Genomic DNA, 23,753 nt, shown 5'->3' on the forward strand with positions numbered 1-23,753 from the left:
TTTTTTTTTTTTTAACAAGCTAAATGTGTGGCCCCGATCTTTGAAGGCCCTGAACAATGCCATTCCAAAAAAAGAAATAATTGACTGGCTCGTGATAGGCCCCTGACCCTTGCAAGGAGATCAGGGGCCTGCGCATGACTAAGCCATGTATGCGGGAGAGTAAGCAGGAGCAAGCCAACATTGAATTGAACTGGTGGCGAAAATAAACGCAGCAATGTTTCTATGGGGATATTTAGCTGGACAGAAATAAGTGCTGGCAAAGCTAGGACAGTTTAAGACTCCACATCACTGTGGCAACACAACCTATCTATCAGCTCAGACAGCGCAAAGAAAAGTCTGATGAATACATGAGAGTGATGGCCCCTGCAAGTTTCAGTAAGTTTAAAGAAGTGCCACACTGTTACTGCCTTTGAAATGCATTTCGACATTTTAAGGGGAAAACACATTGTATTTATTATTTCAACTATTGAGTTATTTGTAGAACAGCATGCTAGTGTAGGCCAAGAAGATTTATTTTCTGAATTTTCAATGCTGCTTTATTTTTATGTTTTAAATAGGGAAAGACATGTTCCAAAACAACCTGTATTTAAAAAGAAATCAAGCAAGTAGGCTAATAATAACCATTAATGAAGTATAGGCTATCGCATCACAGTAGGCCTATTGTCCACAATAATCACAGCCCCCCATCCATAAAGGAACTTTAAAAAGTTTAATTTGCACTTGATGTGCCTACACAAGTGTATGGTCTATTATTTGTATTTAGTGTGTCTGCATAGTATTGCACAAAAACAGTAGAAGTTTTCTTTAATTGTGTTTTGTAGGGGAGAACGGGGTAATTTGTCACATGGGTTGGATGTCACATACGTTATATCTCGCCACCAGAGCGCGCTAGCTCTGGTGGCGAGCTAGCAAGCTAGCAAGCAAAAGAAAAAAGGGCAACAAAATCAAAACAACCCAGTGCATCCCAAACTAGACCAGCTGCCAAGGCTACAGAACGTTATGTAGGCCTATTTGTCAACTTGACAATGCAATTAAACATTCAAATTTGGTTCTGCCTCCTTGCCTTCTTTTTAAGATTTTTCCCATTAAGATAACATTGTGACAAACAACCCCATAGTGTGTGACAACCGACCCCTTGATGGGGTTGGTTGTCACAATGTGTCAGAGTGTCTTTGATGGTAAATTACTTCTTCATTACAATAAGTTGGAAAAAAAGAGAGACACACATTTCTAGCCAACACCTTAAGCTTCAATTTAATGTAGGAATGGCTATTGACAGATGTTTTGGTGAGGAGCAATTCTCACTAGAGTAAAAAGTGTGCCTACTTACCCCGTTCTCCCCTACTGTCTGTAAAATTATACTTGCACATAGCAAACAAAATTGCACATCTGTATTCAAATAAACAGTTGTTTTTTCTATAGTGCGCATTGGCATCTTTGAGCAAAATACCCCCAAAATTGCCCAGTGACCACCTTGACTAAGACATATTATGGGGGAAACACCGGTAAAAGTAATGATTTGGTCATTCATCAGATGAAATATTGTGGAGTTGTCTGGCTCAGAGAGACATGTGTATTGTAAGACCGCTTTTCAGGGGGCCCATCAGGACTTTTTGTATAGGGGCCCAGAATTTGGTGCTACGCCCCTGTGTGTGTGTGTGGAGCGGAGCGGAGCATGGACATGGAGTGACCATAGTGACTAACTATGATTGACGGATGTTAACTCCTATCATATGAGCTTTGACGGTCATTTGGCCAATCAGAAACAGTGTTTGTCATTGAGGGGTGGTGACATCAGTCAGTCAGAGCGTCTGCAGGAAAGTTAAATTTTTTTTCTCTCTGAGTCATCGGAGCGTTCAAGTAGCCGCAGTACTAGTATTTTACCGTGTTAATGTGCCTACTAGTGTTGCCACCCGTCCCGGTTTTCCCAGAATTGTTCTCTTTTTTCACCAGCTGTCCCGGGAAAAAATAAATCTCTCCCGGGACACAATTTGTCCCGTTTTTTGGGGGGAAATGCCAAAACCTAATTTGATTTCCTTTGTTCAGTAGTTAAGGCCGTTTCACACGGGCCGAGGCGTTTGTTGCGCCAACTAATGCATTCTCAATGGAGAGGCGAGCGGGGCCGGGCAGAGAGAAAGCGCAGCGTTCCGTTGTCAGGCGGCACGACAAGTGGGCAGGGGCGGTCTCAACGATCTCGGGGCCCGTTTCAAGACCCAGTGTGGGAAAAAAAGATTGTGGAAACCATTTGGTTCATATACGGATTATGAGATAATGGGCCCATGGGCCCAGACTCTTAAAGCCCCCCCCCCCCTCCACCTCCCCCACTCCTCCCTATCCCTATTCAACAGATAAAGGGTGGATAGCTACTTTTTATGAACAGTATATAATTTACACATAGAAAGCTTATTACTGTAGGTGTGAGGGGCCCTTCAAGGCCCCTCATGAAGCCCCTAAAACAGAGCTAATAATGCTTTAGTTTTGCACTTGCTTTTCTATTATTCACCTACTAGTTGAGGGGCCCATGATGATTTATTTCCTTATTTTAGGCGATACCTTTTTGGACCCTGTACTTTAAAAGGTTGCATTTTTTTCTTCCGGGGGAGCATTCCCCCGGACCACCCTACAAGGTCCAGGGTTCCCACCTCAGTCTCCTTATATATCCTACTGTAAAAAGCACTGTAGGTGTTTATGGTTATTATAGGTCATTATACTGGTCAGTCTGAACTGGTAGCCTAATAATGGCCGAGCCCTCCGCCCCAAACATCAAGTGTCCCTTTTTTTCCTAAATCCAAGGTGGCAACCCTAGTGCCTACTCGGTTTATGTGAATCACTTTTTAAATAAATTCACGGAGTTTGCCAACCGTTGTTTTACAGCCATTTGCATTGCTTTATGCTCGCGCTTATTAACAGCCGCGGTTGGCGGATTGTCACTGCAGATTAACGTGTCACCTCAAGTTAATAATGTGCTTTTGTCTATTGCGGTTTTCACGGTTTTTTAATGGTGCGTGGTGTTCTGGCCGTGCATGTAGTGATTTTAGCAGATCAGCGCCGAAACAACACACTCACCTGCTTCCTCCACTATCGTCTAATTTTGCACCATTATGTTCCTGCGCACGACTGAGGTGTGTGTGGGTGTGTGTGTGTGCGTGCGCGTGTGTGAGTGCGTGAACACGAGATTAACTATGGTGACAGAGTGTATTCTTATGTGTTATATTGATGGTTGTGTAACAAAGATAAGGCAAATCCTGTTTGCCACAATATAAATAGTTAGTTTATTGTAAGGGAATTTGGTGTGATTGATTTGAGGCTCCATGTTATTTTCTGTCTTATTTAAAGCTGGTTTTGCCAGCATTTTTAACCGTTTTTCTAAGCTGTTTTTAACCGTTTTTCTTGGTAAATATACCTACACACTTTGTATTGGAAACGTCAAGAAGGTTGGCTGACTAACTTGTTTTGCTAATTTTACTATTCATCTGACAACGTTTTTTTTGTCCTTAATTCTCTTCACCAGAATACACCAAATTGCTTCTCTTAAATGTTCAAATCACAAAAAAATCTTCAGGGGGGACGCCCCCAGACCCCCCTACCGTTGTTTGTTTTCGGGTTTCTCACCTTTTTCATGGCTCATGAGTTTGCATGCCTGCTTCTTTCACAGTCTGCATGTGCAAACGGCCAGGGACGATTACAATCATGTTCAGTAGATCAGTGAGAGCAACAACAAATTTTTTTGCTCATATTTTCGGCGTCACCAATTGAATTTATCACAAAAAAAAATGCAACGCAATGCCTTAGAACAGTTTGTGCTGCAGTAATGTGATCTCACGCTCCTCATTCTTCCTCTCTGTTGGTCTGGATTGGGGTTGCCCTGTGGAGGTTGTTGGTCTTGAAGATGATGGGGGGGTCTCGAATGATAGGTGATAGGAGAAGGCTGCTGTTTAGTTTTGCTTATTAGCTTTGGCAAGGAAATACATCACTTTCAAGCTGAAATGATACAATGATATAATAGCATACTCTGTTCAGGAAGATATATTCTTCCAGCATTTAAATGTGCTAACTCCTGGTTGGAAATAATACTCTGACAGTGCACATTACCAGGAACCAGTTGTCATATGAAAGGGTGCAAAGTTTGAAATTATGTCATGAATCCTGGAAACAGACAAAGTACCTGGACCAGAAGCAGCCGTGAAGAAGCTAGCACTTCTAGCTAATATTTAAAAAAACTAAAAATAATTCAAGGCTAAATAAATACACACGGGTGGAGACTGTCAATATTCCATTGGCTTACTACTGCATAACATCAGTTAGAGTTAACAACACATTAGGAATGTCAGATAACAAAGCCTGGATACATTATATTAAATTAAATAAACATTTAGCACCATATCACCTGCTCCCATTGTTTTAACTGGCTTCACATGAGGCTTAAAATGTATACAGTTTTCTTTGGGACACTGACTGCACTATATACTCATTGCTAAGGTCTACAACCAAACTAGCTACATTAGCAACATGGTAAAATGTATTTAACAGGCTAACCTGCCATTTGAACAGTAAAACGGCATTAAAAATGGTAAAACTTACAGCTTCCAAGTTTGAAGTCGAGACATACTGTAACTATTGCAAGAGCAATAGCAGGGGATAGACGAGAATTCAGTGAGCAGGCATGCTGAGAGTATTGGAGAGACTTCATAGGTGAGGAGATGGAACTGAATTAGACCTAAATTAAACCTACAGTAAAAAACTTGTGAATTAAATACTTTTGCTTTTCATGGAACGTGGCAGATAGTTGTTATACTGATTACACCCCAAGTCTTTAAAACCTTCTGACATTGCCCTGATCGTAAAGCAAGTCGGGGCAGGTAAGGAATCTCTTATGTTTTGATGGTGACCTGTTTTTAAATTAATAAATTATAGCACTATTGGCAGAGATATGGACAGTTATATGACTTGACAGATAAGGCATAGTACATAGTATCAGTGAGCATACGATTGCCATATGTGTACGTACAGAGAATCTTAAGAGCTACAGTCATCCTACACCATAAATTGCTTCGAAAGTGATGTCGTCGTTTGTTATTGCAGAGTTGTCACATATCAAGTGGCTGATTCATGGTACAGAAATATGAAATTAGTTTGGACTCTGAATGTTTAGTTTTGCCTTTTAGAATACATTTATTGTACCTTACTTATCTTTTTTTCATCCTTTGTACTTATTGCACGGTGGGTGGGAAGTAACGTATTTTTGATTCCTCTGTATCTCTGCCACAAATTGCAAAAATTGTTAATAAAGTTGACTTTGACAAACAAAATTCATCAAGGTGTTTTTCTCAGATTTCAGGGTGTGGTTTTTACTTGTGAACAGGATGTATCGTTGACTAAAACAGCAGCTCAAATCCTCTTAGCACTGACAGCCATGAAAACCTGTTTGAAAAACTTCCTGTTAACACGCGGTGGGGAGGGTTAGGGTTTGAAGCGAAGACATAAAGAGACATAGAACAACACGTCTGATCACAAAGACAGGAACACCTAGAGATGTAGCAACAAGGCAATGAGGTAGTCGAGATAATCAAACAATCTACAAAATATCATTTCTGTTTTCATTTGCAGAGGATAAGAGCATTTACTTCCCAATTAGGAGATATTATTTTTCTGTTTACAAACAGTTTTCACTGAGTGAACATGGCTGAGTACAATCTCAAGGTGAAAACAGGTGACATGCAATATGCAGGAACAATGGACCACGTATATGTCACCTTATTTGGAACTGAAGGGCAGAGTGACCGAGCCGAGTTGGACAACTATGGTATCGACTTGATGACCGGGACAGTAAGTATCAAATTAGACATTGGTCATATATTGCTGTGATAGTGTTGGTCATATAGCGATTCTCAAATTAGTCTAGAACAATGTAATTTTTTTGGCAAAAAAACATAGTTTGTTAGTTTGTGTCAAAAGGGCCTTTCATTTGTAGAAAAAAATATATCGTTTTACCCAAAAATGAACAGCACACAAGAGAAAATTAAGTGAAAAAGTCTAAGGCCAAACCCCCCCCCCCCCCCCTTTTTTTTGCAATAATTTTTTTGGGGCATTTAACTAATCCAATTGTTCATGGTAGGAACTTTGTTCTAAACCCAAATCATTCATCTTGTAATTGCGGCATTTTATATTATTAACAAAATATTCCATTGATCAGTCGAGAATATTCCAAATTTTCAAAGGTTTTCACTTTTTGGACAGTCTGTCAACAAACTTCCTCCAGTCTCGTTAATTTGACAAATAAATAAAATTATTATATGATAGTTGTTTATCAAATTAGACATTGGTCATATAATGCTGTGATAGTTTTGGTCATATAGTGATTCTGAAATTAGGTCTAGAACCCCTGGAGGTCTTAACAATTATCACCACAAAAATGTTTTGATTTTATATGAAGTGCAATTTTAAAGCCCCTATTTGATTAGCATACTATACAAGGAGTCTCTTGTTTGGTTCCAACATACGCAAATGAATGGGTGTGCCTGCAGGGCAAAGCACTAAGGTAACCCCATACTTGGTATTCGCCATTTTGATCTTTATCATTCTTCTTTCCTATTCAAGATTTTGCATTATTGGGAATGGTGTTCTAGTGTTTTTCTTCCCTGGAGGTCTTCACAATTATCATAAAAAAAAACTGGAAATGGCTAAATAGAAATTAATGGAGAGTCAGTGTTAAAAATGTCCACATTTCCCATGTTTGGGGCCTCCTTTCTTCAGCATACTTAGCCATAGAAATATGAATAAACATGAACATTGTTGCATTGTATATGGCAAAGCAGAAACATCTAAATGTTCAGGGAAGAGGTACGAGATACGTATAATTGAGAAGATAATTTCAAATCAAATTTTACAGGACCCTAAGCTTTTTTTTATTAGGTTTATACCCAGAAAAACGAACTATACTACTATAAATGAACAAGCATTTGTAGACCTCAGCTTGCTGTTTGCCAAAACGTATTGCAATGTTATTGAATAAGGTTCATAAACTAAATATGACTCAATGGATCAGACGGATGTTATCTGACATGCACTTGTTTAAAAAGGATACCTACATATTAAAAGCTAAACAGCAAAGATTGGAAAATATATGTAGACCTTTCAGTAACTATATTAAGGATTAAGATTTACCAGAGGATCAATAAAATGTGTCATTTCTGTGGACAATGCAGTTTCTGCGCTTGTAGAATACATTTTTATTTTAAATACGTGTTATATTTTGCATCTATTGCAATACATCTACTCAACTTTGTAACGATTACCACTTTTTAAAACAGGAGAAGTACTTTTTGTATTTTATTTCCTTCTTTGATTAAATACATTTTATTTCCCTTTTTGTTTTGTTGTGTCATTGCAGTAATTTAAGATTGTACAATATACTATAGGAGCATGATGAACTGTATTGAAATTTTTAAAAAATTAGGCGAAAAAATTCACAATGGGCATACACAAATTAATATGCATAGTTATATATTTATAACAACCCTTATTCCAAGACAGGGACCTACACCATGAAAACCAGTTTGCCTCTGGGAAAACTTCTGCTGCTTAAGGTCGAGAAGGATCCGTTTTTTGTTCTCCCAGAAGATGAGTGGTACTGCTCCAAAATAGAGGTGACCACTCCAGAGGGAGAAGTCCTTCTTTTCCCCTGTTACAGATGGATCTCCAGGGAAGAACTGGTGGAGCTGAGAGGAGGGAGAGGTCTGCTTGAAATTCACAAAATCACTTATAGAAATTTTTATTATTTGACATTTGGAGTTAGTTTTGGAATGGAAGATTTGACTTCTGTTTGGTCCTTCTTACATTTCAGCCATGAAAGTTTTTGAGGAGGACCATCCCCTGTTGATTGATCAGCGAAAAAAAGAGCTGATGCTTAAGAAGAACTTTTACCAGTAAGTTTTCACATGTACAGTGAACTATGTGCCTAGATATTATTCTGGAGGCTCATCTAGAGATATATTTATGTGATTTTTGTAACATTGTTTGCTTGTTTGTTTTTAGATGGAAGATTCTGGCTGAAGGACTACCCCACATCAGTAATTTCAATGATGAATCTGAGCTTCCCGCTGAAGTCCGCTTCTCTAAATCCAAAGCAACTGAAGGATTAAATGAGAAACGGAAAATGTGCGTTTTTATCAATATCTTAAATTTTTTTTTTTTTAAAAAGCAGGGTTCAAATATAATGAAATTGTCTATATGTTGAAGCAAAGGGTACATTTGAAGCACAATATCAGAATGTGATTTAATCCCGCATGGTATTTTCTTAACCCTTTCTTCCATCAGTGGTTTCGAACTCTTGCTTAAGGGAATGCTTGGATCTTCTGAAAAATGGGAAAGCTTTGAAGACATGAAGAGAATCTTCTGGTACAAAAAAACAACGATGTCAGGTAGATTTTATACAGTTTGTTAGAGACTACTGCATTTAAGCATTTAGCAGACACACTATTATTAATTCACTGCTACCACTGTTCTGCAGTTTAACATCCTCAACAACAATGCATTATTGATGTGACATACCTTCCATGGAATTTTACAAGAAACAGTTTTCTGGAAAAGTTTGCTGAGTAAAATACTTCAACGTTCTTTTTTAAAATTGTATTTCCTTGTGTAGATAATTGAACACAGTAGGCCGCTGAGGCCTTCACCCAAACTAGAATTTAGTTTTCCCCTGAGAAAAGAAAAGGCCAGGAGGGACAGAAATAATGTTGAAAAAGAACGCACATATGTTTTGCAAAAAACCACACATGTTAGTACGGTTGCACTTGAAAAAAAGCTGTTATGGCATTTAAAATAATTGAGATCATAACTGATATTTTTAAGAAAATGACCATGATGCTGTAATTCCAACCTGAAGAAAAAATTAATAATTTGCAATTACATCATTTATTTTCTATTCCTGCAGAGTATGTAACAGAGCACTGGAAGGAAGATGACTTTTACGGATCCCAGTATTTGAACTCAGTCAACCCCAATGTGATCAAGCGCTGCTCAGAGCTTCCTCCAAACTTTCCAGTGACTGAGGAGATGGTGAAGCCGTTCCTGGAAGAGGGCAGCACTCTGAAGAAGGAAATGGAAGTATGCAAGATGAGGGGCTTTAAATTGGCAATAGATTTGGATATGGGACATGATTTGTCATACACTTAAAAGGAGTGTACTATCACCATGGAAAGTCCCTGAATCCCTTTACCTTGATTTATTAAAAATATATGATATCTGTTTATGTTTTAACCCTTATTTTTTCTGTATTCCCTTATCATTCACATTCAGAAAGGCAATATATTCCTTTATGACCAGAAGAAAATGGATGATCTACCAACTAGAAGCCATAATGGTGTGCCTATGCAAGTGACTGCTGGTCTCTGTTTGTTATACATGAACCTTGAAAACAAACTGATGCCAATTGCAATACAGGTATTTTACTGATCGAGCTAATCAGTGACATTATGTAAAGTGTATACATTAAAATAAAATCACACGTCATATAATAATATTACATGCGATTGTTTTATATATAAATTAAATGAGCATTTATCACTTTCCAGTTGCGTCAACAACCTTCTGAGCAGAACCCCATCTTTCTGCCCAATGACCTGGAGACTGACTGGCTGCTTGCCAAGATGTTTATTAAGAATGCAGATGTCCTGGATCACGGAGCAGTCCATCACCTCATGAACACACACTTCCTGGCAGAATTCTGCACTGTGGCCACCCTCCGCTGTTTGCCTGTGATACATCCCCTCTACAAGGTACAATTACAGATCAGGAACGGAATGCACTTTGTGTTGGTAACCTTTTTAATTAATTAATAGTTCTGAAAACACTGGTAAGAACAGGTTGGGTTATATGCAAAATAAATATTATTATTAATTTCAATTGAATTATTAATATTGCAACCCCTTTAGTTCTTCACCTTGTACAAGATGTGTGCTTGGTTGGGCCAGTTGTATAATACTGCAAATTCATGAAGGTAAAAGAGTTTCCCCTTCAATTGAGTATCTTTTAGAGACATGTCTAGGAAAGGTAGCTCATTAGGGACATCACACATGGTTCTTTTCACTATTAAGCCATTGCACATGCGAATAATCGTATTAGTATGGACCAAAGATACATTTGTGAGTCCAACCACACTATTCTATCCACAACTATAATGTTATATACTGGTAAAGGGTGCTTTTGTTGCTGTTTCAAATGATATCAAAACATTATCAATTTAATGAGTTTCATTTGTTTATGTCATTCTTTGCTGATCAACAAAAACAAGCTGTGCATGACATGAGGATTTTCCTTTGACATTTAATATTCTCTCCACTATCTGAACAGCTGCTGTTCCCACACTTTCGGTACACACTTGAAATAAACAATGTGGGCCGCAAAGAACTTCTTCAACCTGGCGGGGTCTTCACAATGGTATGGCTCTTGCTCTTCAACCTTTCATAATTCTGAATATTCAGATAATTCCAATAACATTGCACCCTTACAAAATTGAGTGTTAGGCTTAGATTCATTCATAATGTAGTTTTTTTTTAAAGTGTGTATTATCAATTATTAGAGTTCACTTGGATATGAGGGGATGGTGGAGCTCATGAGAAGGTCTCACTCTGAAACGACCTACAGCTCCCTCTGTCTGCCAGAAAACATCACTGCACGAGGACTGGATACTATTCCCAATTTCTACTACAGAGATGATGGCCTGAGACTGTGGAACATCATTCACAGGTTTCTATTTACTGTGGTGGTATTACCCAGATCCTTTTCCTTTGTGCAAGACTTATCATAGTTTTGTTTCAGCCCTGTCTTCCTTCAGATACAAATGTAAATATTTAGAAACCAAAATTATTTTGTGTTCACCAGTTTTGTGAAGGAAATGGTGGAGTACTTTTATCCCTCCGACAGTGAGGTCCATAAAGACACTGAGCTGCAGGAATGGATCAGTGAGATATTCACACATGGCTTCTTGGGAAACAAGGCATCAGGTATAAACCCATGTTTGTAAGAAATATATTAAAGCAACCTGCATGTATATTTGAAGGAAAGGTCGATAACTGACAATGAGAAAATTCTGCTATGAACAGGGTTTCCAGCAGCTTTTAATACTGTGGAAGAAGTGATCAAGTTCATCACCATGGTGATCTTCACAGTGAGTGTTCAACATGCTGCAGTCAATAATGGACAGGTGAGGCAAGAGTAAATTGTTGGGACAATGGAATACATATTGATGTTTCGTCAAATATTAACTTTGTTTTAAGATCACAAATGTATAGAACATGGAGCAGAATCACAATTTACTTCATCCATTTGCATTCTTCTTTCTTTTTCTTTTACCTTTATTTATACAGGTAAATCCCATTGAGACCGAAGACTCTTTTAACAGGGCAATAGCTGAGCATTACAATGGTGCAAAGGTTGCATGTCTAACATAGGTTTATATTTTGTTATCTGTAATGTTGAACATTTGATCCAAATAGCTGTATTAGTTTTCCATAACATTTTTCACCCGACCCCACGACATATACCAATATATATAAATAAACGTAAGCAATGTATATTAAAGCCCTTTCCATTATTTAGTTTGACTACTTCTCCTGGCCGCCCAACGGTACACTCTCGCTGTGCAAACCTCCTCCAACCACTAAGGGGCAGTCAAGCATGAAGACAGTTTTGGAGACCCTTCCAAATGTTGGAGAGACAGTCAAATTTCCATCATTGGTTTGGCTGCTCGCAGGCGACTACACTGACGAGGTAAGTTTGGTGTGAACACACACAGAAAGGAAAGTGGTTCTAACCAATCCGCCTTTTCATATTGCTTTCAAAAATGTAACTAAGCAAAATACTACGTCAGTCTGATAAACAGTTAAATTTTTGCAGATCTACTTGGGTTCATACCCTGAAGAACGATTCAATGAGCCTGCCACCAAGCAGATGATGGAGGAATTTCAAGTAAAGTTGTGCTGCCTCAGTGAAGCAATTGCAACAAGAAATGCCTCGCTTGAAGTACCCTACCCATATCTGAATCCTACTGAGATAGAGAACAGTGTAACTGCCTGAGAAAGTCTGAGGGACTATGTCTGCATTAGACTACTACATTCACACATTTTCAACACATGTCTGGCATATGATAGGTGTACTATGCTTTGAATTTAGTAAATACAAGGTGGTGTTGGATAGATGTTGGAGAAAGTAAGGCAATGCATTCTGGGGCAAGAGGACTATATTTTATATATATGTAGGGGTATATTCAAAGGATAAGCAAGGGAAATAAGACATTTCTTAATTTGAAAGTTCACTGTATTAGTTTTTGTGCAACTGATTTGTGTAATTCAGTTGTGTGTTTGTTTTTCAGTCTTCTTACACTGCATTACAATCATTTTTAAGTATCATTAATTTTGAAAGAAGAAGTATTTGTTTAACTAATGTCAGACAGAGTTCTGGCTCAGAACTAAAGCAAAGACCTTTTACTAGGTTTTCGTTCAGTAGTCTGGATTTTTTTCTTTTCCTGTAAAGTATTGAGAGCATAAGGACAGCAAGGATTTAGATAAAGCTGCTGCGTCTTCATACATGTGTCAGAGGGTTTTTATTGTATCATGTAAAAGGGAAATGCGTGAATTCTTTAAAAAAAAATCTAAATAAAGGTGGAATTATGTGTTACATTGGTGTCAACCGTCTCCTAAAGGTGCTGTAAGCGGAATGGTTCTTTAATCTAACTTCCTGTCAGTTACTGCAGTTTGCAGTCTCCTCGCTCGTCCCTACGTCACCACATTAATGCACTGCGGTCTTCAAGCGGCAAGTTATCTAGCATCACCTCAGATCCATAAGTGTGATAAAACATGATAAAAACCATCAAAACAGACATTGGGAAGGATTTTTACCTGCTCCGCCATTGTAGGCGCATACACATTCACCCATCTGTTGCTCTGGCGTGCACCGGCAGTGAGACCATGGAGTGTATATATTATATATGAGTGAAATGAGTGTCGGTTTGTAGCGTTCTCTCTTCTGATTGGATAAAAATGTTGGGATACTACAATAAGTTTATTTGCCGATTACATGCAAAGCAGCTGACTGAGAGATCGGCTTTATGAAACGCGCACATTATGTAAGTGATCACTGTATGAATAAAGAGCGATTTTACACTTATATTAACATAAATAAACCGCTTACTTCACCTTTAATGCACTTATGTGTACAGTCCTTTTATTATCCCATCAATTGATCCTGGGCCCACTCGAAAGTGTTCATTACAGCAGAAATAATTTGGGAAAGATTAAAAAGTACACCATGCCCACAATCTATCAGGCAACATCACCAAATGATTTAAGCAGAAATACTACAACTACAACCACTAAGCTGGAGTTTGGAGTGGTTCAGTGTTAACCTACAATGTTTCAGGCAAGTTAGCATCCTCCCTACCACACGTTTACGTTCCCTGTTCTGTCACTCCCATTGCATCTGCTGCATCTGCAGAAGCCTCTCTAATTCTAAGTTTAAAAGCATTTTTTGTAATTTGTGAAGGGCAAGTGGTGGAAGAAACTACTCAGATCCTTAACTTAAGTTAAAGAAATGTTAAGCAGGTCAGCAATTTAAACAAAATATTACAAGTCCTGTATTTTAAATCCTATTTAAAATAAAGTGGGAAATATTATGAATAAAAAGTACATTAAATAATAAAACCAACGGAAGCCTATTCATTAGACAAAAAAAACCCTCCTTTCATGAAGGTTATGATGTACTTTTTTTTTATTCAATTGTTTTAGTAATAAATTGAGTCAAGGATTCTGTTTTTTTTAAGTGATTTAAATAAACTTGGACAAAAGAAAGAAACACCAGTCAGTCAAATGCATTCCAACAACACCATATTCTGATCACATAAATGTTAAAATTGTATTTTGGTTACAAATCGTGAAAGTATTTACATCATTTTAAATGATGGTGCCCAGTTATGATGGCAGAGTGGGACATCACCGTTTCCACGACCTCTTTGAATCAAGTAACACCAACCAGTGAAGATCGACTATTCTTAGACTACCAATGCAGACTATGTGCTCCACGGATTCAATTCAAGATCTTTAAAACAGGCTACAATAAAACAACAAATAAAATATAAAGATAGGCCTATCATTAAATCATGGCTGCGACAGTGTTATTCAGGTTCGGTGTAATTCTCACTCCGGAGTCATCGGATGTAGAGGTCTACGTTTTGGGATCGCGTGAGGAAATGGGCCACTGGGACCCGAACAGAGCGGTTCAAATGAAAGCCACACAGAAGCTCCCCTCACCAAATGAACCGTGTCTGTGGATCGGCGACGTGCAGCTTGCGGAACCGTTCAAAGACATGCTGTGGTTTAAGTTCGTCAAGAAAGTCAGCGGCAGTTACATCTGGGAAGGTACATATCAATAGGCTACTTCGATATTAAACATGAGGATAAGCCGCGTGCAAAACGTATATTGCTTTAACCATAGACACTATGGCTTTAACGACGTCACGCATTCTCAATGTTATTCCCAACGTAGCAAGGCAAAATCATGGGCGTGTTATAAGAGCAAAATAGGAATACAACTCCGCCATGTTTGGCTCATACTATGTAAAGTATCCTTATAGCCACATGATGGCGGTAATGTGACATCATGTGTTGTGTATTAACTGTTCACTGGCTGATGGATTTAAACCACAGATAGTATAATACATTTAAGATTTAAACGTTGCCTAACTGTACACTCAAATATAAATATGTTTTAATCAGTGGCGGAAGATAGGCGCAGACTGTGGTAGCCTAGTACAGCCTAGGGTAAGAGCAGCAATACCGCAGTTAAGAAGGCCTATAGCATTCATATTTAAAAAGTACAAAAATTGTATTATCTTGCCTACAGAGTCTATTTAATATCAGCCGTAAAATGTCTCAAATGGCCCCTTTGTTAAATGTATTTTTGGTGTGAATGCTGAAAGCATTCACAGCTTTGATATTCACCGCATTTATTCTTATTATTCCGCCATATTCATGTTCGGCCATATCTTCAACATGCTTCATTCCACAAACTTCCTTCAACTATCCTCATATTCAGCCCATTTTTCACATTATTGCTTTCATTCAAAATTTTCAAAAAAATTCATAACTTCATAATTAATAAGCAATTAAACCAAAATTATGAAAAGTTTCAAATCTCTTCTCCTCCCTGAGGATTCATCCTAGAAACTCCATTCTTTCGTCTAAATGTTCAGCTCATTCCAGACAACAATTATTCGTGAACAGATTTTTCATAAAATCCATAATTTCAAATAAATTCGACTTTTTATGAAATTAATATTTCATGCAAAATTATGATTCCTCCTACTCGTTCATACTTCATCGTAGAAACTCGATTCAAAGTGTCCCATGTTCATCTTGCACGGGAGCACGTTTCCATAGTTCACTATTTTTTCATAAAATTCATAACTTCAGAGATACTTAAAGGTTTATTACACCCAAAATCCGTATTGGGAATGCATTGGGAAATCCACAAAACGCGAAGCGTTTTGCACTGATTTCTAACACTTCAAGCTCACTGATAATTCATCCAACAAAGTTAATTTCTTCAACTAACAGTTCAGCTATCTTTCGTCTTTCATTGTTAAAATTCAACCTTTAAAAAAAAATGCATAGTTTTCAAATTACTCAGCCATGTTTGATGCATGTAACATCAATTTTAGTGATATTTAGAGTGTGGCAGAGTGGAGGAGAGGGAATAAAAAAGAACACCAGAAATCTAAACGTAAATTGCTCTCAACTCAAAAGTTTTTACATTAAAGAAACACATTTGACACTGAATATTAATTGGAATCTTCTGATTCTGAAAGTACGATCATTTTTTCTGTCAGACAAACGGTTTGCGAGATATGAGAAGCAGTTTGGGCTTATGCGTTCATTTAAAACCTCTGTCTGTGTGATCTGGTTGGGGAGACAAGTGGCCGTACGTGTGTAGATTACCAGCTGTTTACAATTGACACTGATTAGCTGTCTGTTACCATGGTGACCCCTGAATGTGCACCTGCCTTTGACATAGGCTAATGTAGGTCAAACTCCAATCCCTTATGCTCCATAGAGAGGGAGAGGGACACACACACACACACACACACACACACACACACACAGACACACACACACAGACACACACACAGACACACACAGACACACACACACACACACACACACACACACACACACACCACACACACACACAGACACACACACACACACACACACCACACAGACACACACACACACACTACACAGACACACATACACACACAAACACACACACACACACACAGACACACACACACCACACACACACACACACACACACACACACACACACACACACACACACACACACACACACACACAGACACACACAGACACACACACACCACACAGACACACACACACACACACACACAGACCACACACACACACACACACACACACACACACACACCACACAGACACACACACACACACACAGACACACACACACACACACACACACACACACAGAGACACACACACACACACACACACCCTGCATACACCACAGAGACACACACACACACACACACCACACAGACACACAACAGCCCCACACACACACACACACACACACCAGAGAGAGAGAGAGAGCTTATGGAGAAAATTCAAGATGCGTTAACTCAGTAATTTTTCATCCGATAAACTTCATTCCACATTTTACATGTTCAGCTCCTTCAGGGCATTACATGGTAGTATCCTGATTGAGCTGAACACAGGGTTGGGGGTTCGATTCCCCGTTCCAACACCAAATTTTAGACTTCACCGGATTTTCTTAAAAATTTGCACAGATGTTGAGTATGACTCAGAGATGACATCACAAGAGTTTAGAGGTCAAAGTTCAAATTTCAAGGTCACTGTGACATTGCCTTTTGTGACTGCATTATCTCATGAACGCTTCCACGGTTTTTCTTCAAATTTTGCACAAATGTTGATTCTGACTCAAAGATGAACTGATTACATTTTGGAGGTCATAGTTCAAGGTCATAATTAATTCCTAATTCCAGCTAGAAAGTCCATTCAAACTTCCAAATATTCCACATTTCTCAAACATTCTATTTTTCAACCATTCTGTTCATTCAGATATATTCATCCTTCGTTCTTCATCAACATTCAGCAGTGAAGTTTATTCAGCATCAGCTTCAGTTCAGCAGCGCAGCATTCACACCGCAATTTCTTCAGGAATTGCATTTCTAGTTATTATTTATATTGTATTACTGGAATGTAAATATTAACATGTTAGCATGTATCTTATTGCTATTGATGGTTGAGTTGGAGCTAATTTAAACTATTTTATGCTATAGGGTTGTGAATAACGATGCATCATAATTTATCAATTGATTGTAGCCTATTATTTCTGCTCAATTAATATTTGTAACTATTTTAATGTACCAGATGGATGTAGTGGATTGAAAATATTCTCTTTGGGTTTTTGTGTTGACAAAGTATTAGGTAGCAGATAGTGGAAACACTTAAGGGCATTACAAATAGCCTCACCTCCAAAATAATGTACACTGTCTGTTGCACTCCCACACTGGTTATTATTAAACAAGACCATTTTCGGACCAGACTTTGTTGAAATTGAATAGGAGTATGTTTTAATTAGTGTATAAAAGCTTATAAAGAATGAGTGTTTTATATCCAAAAAGAACCTCCTCTGAAGCCACCATGTTGCACTGTTTCTACAGTAGCACAGAACGGACTAACTTAACGGCCTTACGCATTTTTTAAATAAATAACTAAATGCATTTTCACCTCATCACTTGATATTGTAGAAAGAATTGAGGCAGTGTTGGCTGATGTCAACTTTAGTTAGTAGCTTCTTGTTGTTGAAGTCCAACGTAGCTTCTGTAAATTCTCCAAACGGGAGGGGTAGAGATGGAGCATTGCAATCTAGAACCACTAGATGAGACCAAAATAATAAGATTTCACACTGTACCTTTAACATAATTTCCTGTTTAATAATACATTAAATATTTTGTTCCTCAAAGAAAATTATAAATGCATCAATTTTCCTATATTTATTTAGAAAAGAAACCTTCAAAGATAAATACACTTTTTATAGGTACTGTGTGTCTTGTTACATTTGTAAAGGTCCACACAATAATTCCAGTAACATTTGGTGCAAAACACGTTATTATGACGTCCAAAAATCTCCACGGACTGTTGCTGTATCGTTTGAAATACACATCTCAATAGAGCCTATATGAGCTTTCATGTCAACAGCCTGTAATAGCCAGTGGAAAGGTCAAGTGTGCACAGTGTAAGCACGTTGTCTGACAATCATCATGTGAAACCACTGCACTGTTGTTAAATATAGTTATATGAAAACACAGCTTTGATGCAAATAACTTGCTTCGATGATTTTCACTAATCAAGTTAATTGAGTTCCTTGAAGTAGCATTTCAGCAATAATTGTGTCACTAACATGCAGAGCGCTTGTATTCTCTGTCACCAGGTAGTGGATCAAGCCATGACAGATGCTGTTCATATGATGAGGGGAACATGGTGGAAGGAGTGCACTGCCACCCAATTGATCACTGGATAGAGGAAACAGGACATACAGATGAGATGAAACACACCACCAGCTTTTACTTCAGTGTGGCTGGTCAGAAAGCCATACATTTCTCCAGGTAATACAATACAATTATGTATGATAATGCTGTCAAAATTCCCTGAAGCAATTCAAACATGACACACTTGAAGCTAAAAGGTAGCCTCCTGGATTTAGAGGTTAGAGGGGGGCAACATGGGGTGCATTATACAGAAGGTCAGTCTTGAGTACTGAATACAAACTGCTAAGGTTACTTCAGCGATAAGTTGGCATCAGAAAAACTATTATCCCCAGGGGTAAATTGTGAAGAAAACAAGCAGGAGCAACTACTAAAGGCGGCATCGACAGTTGCCTATATATTTATATTTTAATGAAACATGAGACCCCTAAAATCCTGCGCTTTCTCTGTTCTTCCTCTTATCTATTAAACTTTTACAGTGTTAAGGTTAAAATGCATAGTTCAAATTGTTGAAATCTAACACATTAATGTATACGGAAATAACATTAGGAGACCTCCCCCCTGTAAAACAGTGGCTGTTATACAGATTTAACAAAAGCGATATAACTTATGAACTGAATCGAGAAATCCATTTTGAATGGAATCTTGGCCCCAAGAATCGGAAACGAATTGTTCGACATCTACTGTGCAGTTAAGCGAGTGCAATACAGCCCCATCCGCTCCGATTCTCCGGCCCATCTTCTGCTATGAATCATTGCCCCTTCTTAATCAAAGTGTTACAAACAATTACCTTCCTTTTTCAATGGCAACAAATTGTCTCTTATGCCTGCTCACTCCTTTGTTTTTTAACCTTGCTCTCTCCTGTTTAGTTATAATGCTATTTGTCACTTGACAAAAAGTAGACCAGTAGCAGTTATACACTGCCCAGCCAAAAAACTAAGCAAATAGGCAAGAGCCCTCCATCAGCCATCCATCATTGAGTGAACAAATACATCACACAACATCAAGCATACACTCAATCAACCTGCATGCTTTCTTTTTTTAAGGCACATACAGTACTATGTATACAGTGCCATGGTATACCAGAAAAAAGATCAATGCTATGAGTGAAAGATGGAGGAGAGATGAAGCCGTTTGCTTATTAGTCCTCTGATCAGTTGGTAAAACAGTTTCAAAAATAACTTAATTCATTTTTTGCTCAGGATTTAATTTAGATTCTGTGTTCCTAACCAATGCACAAGCCAGCACTGCAGCCTCTCTCTCTACCAATCTTTTTTGAGTGTGTGTCTGAGCATCTATAATATATTCTAAAAAATGTGTTCTTCTGTACAACTGTAATCCATCATCACATTTCTCTATTCTGTATCTCGACTTTGCATCCTTTGTTTCTAAATCTCAACGCGGCTCTTGGAAAGACGATCTATACTGATACTTTATGATCTGACAATATCCACCTGTACATTATGTTGCAAACTTTTTAGTAGCTTTTATTGCATGCATATCTCAAACTCAGCATTTAATAACCCATTCCTGTTTATTCCCCAGGGTGCTGCCACGTGTTTTGCTGGGCAGCTGCCCTCGACAGGTGGAACATGTGACTATAAAGATGAAGCATGAATTGGGAATTACTGCAGTGATGAACTTCCAGACGGAGTGGGATGTGGTGAATAACTCTAGTGACTGTAGGCCCAACCCTGGGGAAGCCATGACCCCAGATATCATGATGCAATTGTATAAAGACTGTGGCCTGGTGTATGTGTGGATACCCACACCTGACATGAGCACTGAGGGTAAGAAGGATTTTGTGAATAAATTCAGGAGTCATTTCAGTATTTAGTTATAGTCAGAGTGAGAGGATAGATACTTGGAGCTGTTTGGGACTCATCTTCCTTGAATTTGGTTCTGCAAATAAAGTACAGTACAGCCATGTGATGTGTCTGGGTCGTCCAGCTAAAATCCTCTAAATTTACTAATGCCAACCTTCACTGGGATGTGTTATTTCACCGTAGGTAGCTAATTGAAGGATCAATTTAAATATTTGTAATCAGCAAAGATGAATACTTTAAGTAACTAGAATGATGCAAGAAGTAAGCAATCAGAGGGGTCTGTAATTAATGAAATAATAGCCAACCATGACCATGAATCACCGATCAGTTTCCTTTTAACAAGAATTTAAGAATGGATCATTTAGTAGTCAGTACAGTTTCTCATGGGCTGTGTCAGTATTCCCAGTTGTGCTTTCACAGGGAATTTAAACTACCCGATGTATTATTCGTTGTGATAACATTGTAAGTGAGTGTGTGATAAATTAAATTTTTTAAGAATATGTACATTGGTACTCCTTGAGGCAAACCCCTGCTGACAATCCTCAAGGGTATATTTAGAATTCTTCTCCAAATGTGATGCAACATAGTAAATATTTGTGTCAATCCATATTGGTCACATGATGTTAAATCCGGTTATTCTCTTCTTCTATTTAGAAGAGTTATTTTTTCTTATTGTGAACATAGACAGTATATAAAATGAATGTAGCATCCGGGCTGACCTCAGTTTTTTCAACTGCGTCCAATCGTCCTGGCCTATGCGCGTCGCCAACTTGTCAGATTTTTACTCCGCCTCATTTCCTCTTACCAAAAAAGGGCATTGATATGACGTCGGGGCGAGGGAAATACGCCCATCTAGCTGACGTATACCTCTGAGGCGAAGTGAGGGCCAGCGGGCGGCTAGCTGTCACTCAAGAGGATGCCCCGCTAATTATTCATACATTTTAACCTCCAATAGAATAAAAACTAGCGTGGTCCAAAAAAAATCACCCGCCTCAGTGTTGTCATGGAGATATGACCTAAACATACAGACTAGAAAGTTATTTTTGGACTAGGCCGTAAATAGGTTTAATAATACTGTGAAAACGGCCTATTTAACATCGGAGTCAATAAGAAATTGCTTAGTGGCCACTCCGTGAACTGCATTTTTTGTCACTTCCGCATTGGATGCTGGTAGAACTCGCTGTGGTTGGGGATGGTTGTGAACTAATTTAATGAAAAACACAAAGCAACAATGAATCAAACCCACTGTGGATCTTGAGTATTGTATTTGTATTTAAAGCCTGATTTGTCTTATTCCTTCGTGCCAAAGACTTCTATTGCTGACCAAGGATATTTAAAAACACATCAGTAAATATGTTTTCATCCACACATTTTTACGCAAAATTAAGTAATATCGAATGAAAATGCCATATGGAGTAAAATGTGATTGAATTTAATTAATATCTTTTGGCTTTTAGGCTAAGATTTTATTCAGTAGGAAAAAATGAGCTTGGGCCTGAGTGCCATAGACAGAGTAGAGAAGTATTGACACGAGCAAGCACTTTCTTGGTCTTTGCTCTCAGGAACTATTGTGATACTGTAAGATAAACATAGAATTCTTACTTTATTAATACTTTTCCCTTTGTAAGTGTATTGTGTGCTGTTGTCTTGTTCTGCAGGTCGGATCAGGATGCTTCCCCAGGCTGTGTTTCTGCTTCATGGTCTGTTGGAGAATGGTCACACTGTCTATGTCCACTGTAACGCTGGAGTAGGCAGGTCGACAGCAGCTGTGTGTGGCCTGCTCATGTATGTCTTTGGCTGGAGCCTGAGAAAGGTTCAGTACTTTGTTACAGCCAGGAGACCGGCAGTCTACATAGATGAGGAAGCTTTAGTTCAGGCTCAGGCAGACTTCAGTCAGAAGTTTGGACAATTGCACTCATCTTTTTTCTACCAAGAGACATGAGAGTTGATATTGTTTGAGAAAAAAAACTGTATAGTATTGAAAGTCGAATGGTCAGTTGGATACCCCGCAATTTATGTTGATTGTTGGAGTAGAGCCGTCTTATTTTTTATTTTTTCCCCCACTCTCTTTGTTACAATAAAACAGCATATGCAAAACACTGACTTAATCATTAAGTTACGTTAAGTTAAGTTGCTTTATTGGTCAATGAAAACAAGGTAGTTATACACAAAGTACACTCACACAAGGCAAGGCCAAAAGGTGGGTTGATCTAATTAGTTCAAGATCATATAATAATTATCTGCAATATGAACAGGCATGAGTAATGCCATATCATTGGTTATACAATAATTTTTTTTTTAATTAAGTTAAATAAAGTAAGCGAATGAGGACTGATTACTTAAGCTCTCATTACATGCATGTCTTTAGTTATGTAAGGTTATGTTACCAGACTGTTGTTCATAGTTGCTGGTCTGCAAATATACTGTATGTTTACATTTCAAAACACAACTCTATGCAATATAGATAATTGTTGGTTGTTGTAATGATTGCCTCCATTTACGATACTGAAACACTGCACTCAGTTTAAGCACACTACTGTTCAACACAGAGAAAGGAAATGTAGTGGGTAAGCGGAAATGGATCAAGTAAGTCATTTACTTTGACAAGTCCTCAAGTCACTGTGCAACTGAACTGACTGGCTGCGGTTGAAATCCATATTTCCCGTAAATACCTCTGTTTTTCTCTTCATCGTCCACGTTACCTCCTGTCATTGATCATTGTCAGCAGGACAGATTCTGATATTAACAACGGGGTAGGATGCAGAGCTGTAGTAATACTAGTAGTGTGTGTGTGTCAGTGTGTTTTACAGGGATGAAATGTGTGATATCAAAATACTGATATCATTATATGTATTCCGTCATCTAATTCCTACAAATTCTGCATATGGAAATATGGTATTTGTCATGCTTAGCCAAGACTGACAACATCCCACAGGTAGATGCTACGCTAGGTTCAATAACCTTGGACTTGGCTAATAGTGATATATCCCAAATCAATAAACTCCCATCTGTTACCTGAGGCTGTGCTTGGGTCTGTGCATACAATTTCACATTAGAAATTAGGCAAAGGTCTTGTGACATACTTTTGAGAAGGAAGGAAACATTTGAGCAGGGTTAGGGTTAGAGCAATTCTTGGTTAATAGATCTGTCACTTATTGTTTGCTGAAAACTATAATTTGATGACTTCATACTGTTCCTTAAGTAATGTTATTTGTCTGGGTATGAACCAATTTTAAAACTTGTTCTTAGCAGCAGATATACGCACCCTTCAACAAACTTCAAATATAGATAACACAGCATTTTTTTACCAATATCATACCTGC

The 23,753-nt window shown here is 38.2% G+C and overlaps 2 protein-coding genes across 2 annotated transcripts; both read left to right on the forward strand.

Moving 5' to 3' along the window:
• Positions 1-5,492: 5,492 nt before the first annotated feature.
• On the forward strand, positions 5,493-12,678 carry LOC307266332 (hydroperoxide isomerase ALOXE3-like). The gene is made up of 14 exons (XM_080048322.1): positions 5,493-5,826; positions 7,530-7,734; positions 7,844-7,925; positions 8,035-8,157; positions 8,317-8,420; positions 8,936-9,108; positions 9,301-9,444; positions 9,576-9,779; positions 10,354-10,440; positions 10,583-10,749; positions 10,885-11,006; positions 11,106-11,206; positions 11,602-11,772; positions 11,899-12,678. The coding sequence occupies exons 1-14, from the start codon at positions 5,680-5,682 to the stop codon at positions 12,076-12,078; spliced, it is 2,010 nt and encodes a 669-aa protein (XP_079904448.1). The 5' UTR covers positions 5,493-5,679; the 3' UTR covers positions 12,079-12,678.
• A 1,489-nt stretch (positions 12,679-14,167) lies between these two features.
• Positions 14,168-22,372, forward strand: epm2a (EPM2A glucan phosphatase, laforin; the record flags this gene model as incomplete). The annotated part of the gene is made up of 4 exons (XM_080048225.1): positions 14,168-14,414; positions 18,550-18,724; positions 20,150-20,394; positions 22,089-22,372. The coding sequence occupies exons 1-4, from the start codon at positions 14,246-14,248 to the stop codon at positions 22,370-22,372; spliced, it is 873 nt and encodes a 290-aa protein (XP_079904351.1). The 5' UTR covers positions 14,168-14,245.
• Between the last annotated feature and the right edge of the window lie 1,381 nt (positions 22,373-23,753).

This window comes from Ammodytes marinus (genome assembly GCF_949987685.1).
Source record: "Ammodytes marinus genome assembly, chromosome: 19".
In the NCBI taxonomy this organism is placed as follows: Eukaryota; Metazoa; Chordata; class Actinopteri; order Uranoscopiformes; family Ammodytidae; genus Ammodytes; species Ammodytes marinus.